This window comes from Nerophis ophidion, linkage group LG12, assembly GCF_033978795.1.
Source record: "Nerophis ophidion isolate RoL-2023_Sa linkage group LG12, RoL_Noph_v1.0, whole genome shotgun sequence".
In the NCBI taxonomy this organism is placed as follows: domain Eukaryota; kingdom Metazoa; phylum Chordata; class Actinopteri; order Syngnathiformes; family Syngnathidae; genus Nerophis; species Nerophis ophidion.
The window spans coordinates 19765021-19771020 of NC_084622.1; the positions used below are offsets into that span (position 1 = coordinate 19765021).

Sequence of the window (6000 nt, forward strand, 5' to 3'; positions counted from 1 at the left end):
TGTGGAGAAAAACCATACGATTGCTCGCTTTTAAACGCATCGCAGGCTGTCATCATGTTTAACATGTGCTCATGAAGCTGTCATCATGTTTAATATGTGCTGATGAAGCTGTCATCATGTTTAACATGTGCTCATGAAGCTGTCATCATGTTTAACATGTGCTGATGAAGCTGTCATCATGTTTAACATGTGCTGATGAAGCTGTCATCATGTTTAACATGAAGCTGTCATCATGTTTAACATGTGCTGATGAAGCTGTCATCATGTTTAACATGAAGCCTTCAAGGTGTGCACAACTTTCACTGACAAACGACATAATCGCTGCAATGAACGTCTCCTGTCAAAATAACCCTAGAGTTGCATCGTGATTTTTTGTGTGAAATTAATCCCACTTTTGATAACTTTTTTAAATCAAATGAATTTGGACTAATCATGATTATTTTTTGTGTGAAATTAATCACACTATTGATTTTTAAAATCAAAGTAATCATGCTTGAATTTAAATGATTAGGATTATTATATATTTTTATTAAATTAACCAGACTTTTAAATTTAATTGAATGATGATTCCATTTTCTTTGGTGACATGAACTACACTTTGAATTTGGAATAATCGTGATTCTTTTTTTCCTGCAATGAATTACACTTTTGAATTTGGATTAGTTATGATTCTTTTTTTCAATCAAACAAATCGCACTTTTGAATTGGGATAAATTGTGATTTTTTTTTTGTGTGTGTGAAATTAATCAGGCTTTTGATAACTTTTAAATCAAAGTTATCCTGATTTTGAATTTGGACTAATCATGATTTATTTTCTTTAGTCAAATGAATTTCAGTATTGAATTTGGACTAATCATGATTATTAATTTTAAGTAAAATAAATTGCATGTTTGAATATATATATTTTTTTGAATATTTTTTTTTTAATCAAATGAAACACTTTTGAATTTGGAATAATCATGATTTTTTTTTTTTTAGATCAATTGGTTACATTTATGCAATTGGATTAATTATGATTCCTGTTTTGAATCAAACGAATCACACTTTTGAATTTGGATGAATCATGATTATTTTTTTAGTCCAATTAATAACACTTTGGAATTATGATACATGACAAGCGGTAGAAAACGGACGGACGGATACATGTTTTAAAGGTTAGCATTTACGGTAAACCAAATTGTTGGAGGAAGTTTATTTGGTGTTGAGTCAGCAAAATGCCCCCCTGAAGGCTGAGTGAGGTCTCTGAGGAAGTGGTCCCAAAGACAAGACCAGACCAGACAAGGTGACTCTTGCATCCGTAGTGACGTTTGGCTGCTTCTCCTCCCACCTTCCATCCGCATCATCGCCCATCCGCCACGTTTGTGTGTGAGCCGCCATCACGCCCATGTGGACTTGGTTTCAAGGGGAATGTTTTGCTGCGTCTTTATTCCCCGGTTGCCTGATGGAAACCAAACAAACAATCATTCATCGCAAAACATGTTTTTTTTTTTTGTGATGGAGCCGACCTCTTCCCAATTCCAAGAGTGATGATTGACGGGAGCTCCATCTAAAAAAAAAAAACAGGTCGGTGCTAACTCATCCATCTCAGCGCTAACGCCTGCATGTGGTTTTCTCCCCCAGCGACAATGAGGACCATAAGCCCTTAAAAGGCAGCCGCACGCCATCCAGCGGGACGGTTAAGCGGGACAACAGTGACGACAGTTTAGTAGACTACGGGGAAGGAGGAGACGGACAGTTCAACGAGGACGGCTCCTTTATCGGACAGTATAGCGGAAAGAGCGCCAGCCGGGACACCGCCGAGGGCCACGAGAGCTCGGAGGCGCCGTCCCCGATTCACGCCATCAACTCCTTGAATTCTTTCGTGTAGCCTCGTCTTCCAGCTGCTGTCATGGGGGACAATCTGGGAGGACACCATGACACGCCATCCTCTGACTACAGCTGTCCTATCTAGTCTTTGCCAGCGACTGGGAATACACCAACCTGAATGTCAGACAACTATGCCGTGCTGGTGCTATGATTGTCGTACACTTTCTTCCATTAGCAACCATCCACTCTTCCTTCATGTTTGAGAAGGAAAACACTATTTCCAGTGGTGTATGAACCGTAGTGTGCCGAAGTCCAAGGTCTCACTCCCATTTCTTGTTTAAACAACACTATTCTTAGCTTACTCTGTTGTTTACTGAGGGGGAAACACGTCAGCTCCGAGTTCTTAGTTGTGAGCAGGACAGGGCTGCACGGAAGGTACACATTTTCCCCAGAAACTTTAGTGAAGTGACGTCATTGCTCATCCTACAAACTCATAACAGTTTGTTTCTTCTTTAACTAGCTGGCTAGGCAGCTAGCACAGTATTTTGCAGGGTTACGCAAACACGTTTCCACAAAAATACTGTTTAGCTTCCCCAAGTACGTTCAAGGCAAGAGTTCTTAGGTGGGTTTAGCAGCTCGGATTACACAAAACATACATTTTTCTGGAAAAACCATGTCAAGGAAGGTTCTCTCTTTGACTTTTTCATCAAATCATCAAAGTGAAGAGCAGGAGTTTGGCAGTTGCTTGGTTAGTAAACTACAGTATACGTTGGTAATTGTATAGTTAGCTATCTGGGTAGTTTGTTGGCAAACTAGTTAGCATAAACCTTGTATTGGAGGCTAATTCTACGATTGATTGGTGTGTTACTTTGTGAGTTACAAAGACTAAAAGTCAAGAAGCACACCTTCCATCCTTTGTGTTTAAAAGGAAGGGAATATTTTTGGGAAATTATTTTATTTCCACTAAGATTTCCATCCGCTTAACATTCCATGCCAAGTGCCTGCGATAATTTTTTTTTTTTTAATGAAGATTTGAATTTAGGAAATTTACAGAAATCTATTTTAGCTGTTTACACTGGAGTCTGATCAAAAATAACAATAATCACAATTTACTTGCAGTGTAAACACATCAGCTGGCAAAAATCAGATTATACGAATCAGATTTGTGCCACTTGCGCCTGCAGTGTAAACGTCGTCCATCTGGTCGGAATCTGATGGCAAATATCAGATTTGAAGCACTTTGGAGCGTTTAGACCAGCAACAAAAATCCGATGTGTGTCGCTTGAGAGCAAAACAATCCCATGTGGTGTGCGGTGTAAACGGGGACATTAAAGCTTTATTCATTTATTCAAACTCTGACGTTTATTGAGGGAGTGGCGTGAATAACAACAACATAGTCAAGCCAATGCCAGGCAAAAGCAGGACAAAATCTTACCTAAAATGTTGTTTCAAACCATAAAAAGCGGGAATGAGTAAAATAAGAAACAGCATTACAATTATTAGAATAATTCACAAATCACTGACATGAAAATAGTGAAGATGTCAACAAAAGCATCCAACAAGTCAAGTGACTTTCCTACATTGTGTTGCTGGTCGGGACACACATTGGCTCAAATACCTCAAGTCTCAAAAATATTGATATTGACATTTGAGAAGCAATACTACATCGTGGATGTGTGGTATCGTTATTCCAGTATCGATATGCACACCACCTGGCAGGTATGTTGGAAAGTTAGCTGGTGATTTATCAGTTGGTAAATATTCATCAACTTCACTAGCATTTTCTACAAAAGGAGCTTAAGAGGAACCTGTCAGGAACCACAAAAAGTGTTGCCATAGAAACAAGAAAGCCAAGACATTTGCACACTACTGTACATACAGTACTGTCTATGATCACATTCTGTACATGCTCCTTGGCCTGCAGCATGAGGATGTTGTCATGTGATCACCCCGCATGCGCTCTTGGAACTTCATATCAAAGAAGACCACCCGGCGGCATGTGCCCCCACCCCCCTCCTCCAACCCCCCCTCGCCTTGGCTGGGTTTGTCTTCAGGTCTTTTCTCCACAGACGCTACTAAGTCCTTCTCCACGCTTAAGTGTGGGACAGACAACTTAGTGGAGCCTTCAAAGTCCCACACCATTTCAACAATTTCAAATAAATAAATAGTCAAATTAATCAAATGTTCCAGACAGGGACAAAGATGGAAAGTGCCATGTGATACTGCCACCCTGTGGCCGCGTATAGGTATGGCTTCTATCATTACGTAATTGCAGTGTGATACTGCCCCCCTGTGGCCGCGTATAGGTATGGCTTCCATCATTACGTAATTGCAGTGTGATACTGCCCCCCTGTGGCCGCGTATAGGTATGGCTTCCATCATTACGTTATTGCAGTGTGATACTGCCCCCCTGTGGCCACGTATAGGAATGGCTTCAATCGTTACGTTAGCAAAAAATGAACTTCTGAAGTTTTTCCCCAAAGTTGTACGACATTTGGAGATTCCATTATACTTCATACAAGATGTGTGTTCTTGTTTCTGGACTAGGACTACAAACCATTCTCACCTAAGACAGGAGTTGTGTATATTTTGGTGCAAATTCAGGTTTTTGGCACACCACTTTACAGCAACTATACCCCTTCTAGAAGGTTTATAAATGATTTCTATGTAGCTAACGATCGTGTTATGAACATAAACACTTACCAGCTACATCAAGTCAAGTTTTATAAATCATCTGGCAGCAGCTGATTATAGTAGGCAGGGTATTCATATGGACCCATTGGTCTGGGTTTACCTGACACGTGAAACGTGAAGAATAGGGGGGTTGCACGATACACTTTAGCCGTCAAGTTTTGAATATCTTTAAATGTGTTTTGTGGCCATTCCAACTTTGACCACACAGCGTCAGTTGCTTTGGAGAGTGGCACTTTCCACTATTTTCAGCAGATTGCTGAAAAAGGTGACTGCCCCCTCTTCCTCTCACACGAGATGCCCCCAGGAGTGGGCCATATGAATCCCTTCCCTTACAGAGCACGAAGGACCTATGTAGTGGCTAATTTCTGTCCTAAATCTGTTTTGGGTAACTTTCACCTCGATAAATTGGGAAGGACACGACATGAGAGGTCAAGTCACCCTGAATATTGGACAGTTACATAAGTTGTTATGATAGAAATAAGGTCATCATGGAGCGTAGAGATAAGAAGGGAAGACCAAGCCTGTTCCTGTTTGTGACGCCAATTTTATGTGGTCGAAAAGTCCGAATCTTAAACAGGAACAATAGAGTTTGTTACAACAGTTTTAATTACTCACAATCAGATAGTACAAAGTTGGATTGAATCGATATGAAAACAGACAGTGTCTCCGGAGACGAAAGATGGTGAACCCTCGTGAAAGGAATTAAGAAGAGCGCACACCAGGCTTGGTCTTCCCTTCTTATTTATACGCTCCATGATGGCCTGATTTTTATCATTACAACTCTCCAATGTTCAGGGTGACTTGACCTCTCATGTCGTGTAATAATGTATCTTGATGAAAGTTACCCAAAACATATTGAGGATAGAAATGAGCCACTGCAGCTACTAATAAGAAGTTGATAAGACGTTCATAAGGCAAGTTTGTTTTCAACAGTTGAGTCTTGACTGAAATTCATGCTTCTTCTTCTCCTTTTGCTCTGCATGACTTATAAAACCAGGTTTGGTGTCATGTGGGTGTTTATATACCTGTACTAACACCTTTAGCAGCCTTTTCAACGCAATCGAGGTTTGCTTTTTTTTCTTAACTTGCATCAAGTTTGACTTTTTTCAAATGTCATTCTACATTTGAAGTATTTACCTGGTGGAATATTTTACTTTGAGGATTGTAAATAGACCTTGAGAGACTGTACAGATGTTGATGTGCATGCTTCAACATGTGGAGAAGATATATATCAATATAAATATGAATATGAAGAGGTGTTCCTTCTTGCTGTGCATTGTGTACATACTGTACCTTCCTTTTCTTCCTTTTTTATCTTTACATTCTCATTTGTTGGCATATTTGACACCGATCTTCTGCATTGTTTTTGAACATTTTTGTATTCCAGACGCAGATTTGTACTAACCTTCTTTGTCACTATTTAAGATGCTCTTTTCTTCTTAGTGCAAGTATGGAAGCCTGCAGGAGATGTTTTCAATCAATAAATTATATCGGCCTTCA

The 6000-nt window shown here is 39.8% G+C and overlaps 1 protein-coding gene across 12 annotated transcripts in view; it reads left to right on the plus strand.

The window, feature by feature from the left end:
* LOC133563096 (neuronal cell adhesion molecule-like) overlaps positions 1 to 6000 on the plus strand; it is a 186042-nt gene extending 180042 nt beyond the window's left edge. For all 12 annotated transcript variants that reach the window (XM_061917033.1, XM_061917032.1, XM_061917040.1 and 9 more), the window contains one exon: positions 1621 to 6000. In XM_061917033.1, the coding sequence (XP_061773017.1) occupies positions 1621 to 1867 (247 nt within the window). In that variant the 3' untranslated portion in view covers positions 1868 to 6000. The remainder of the gene's footprint in view (positions 1 to 1620) is intronic.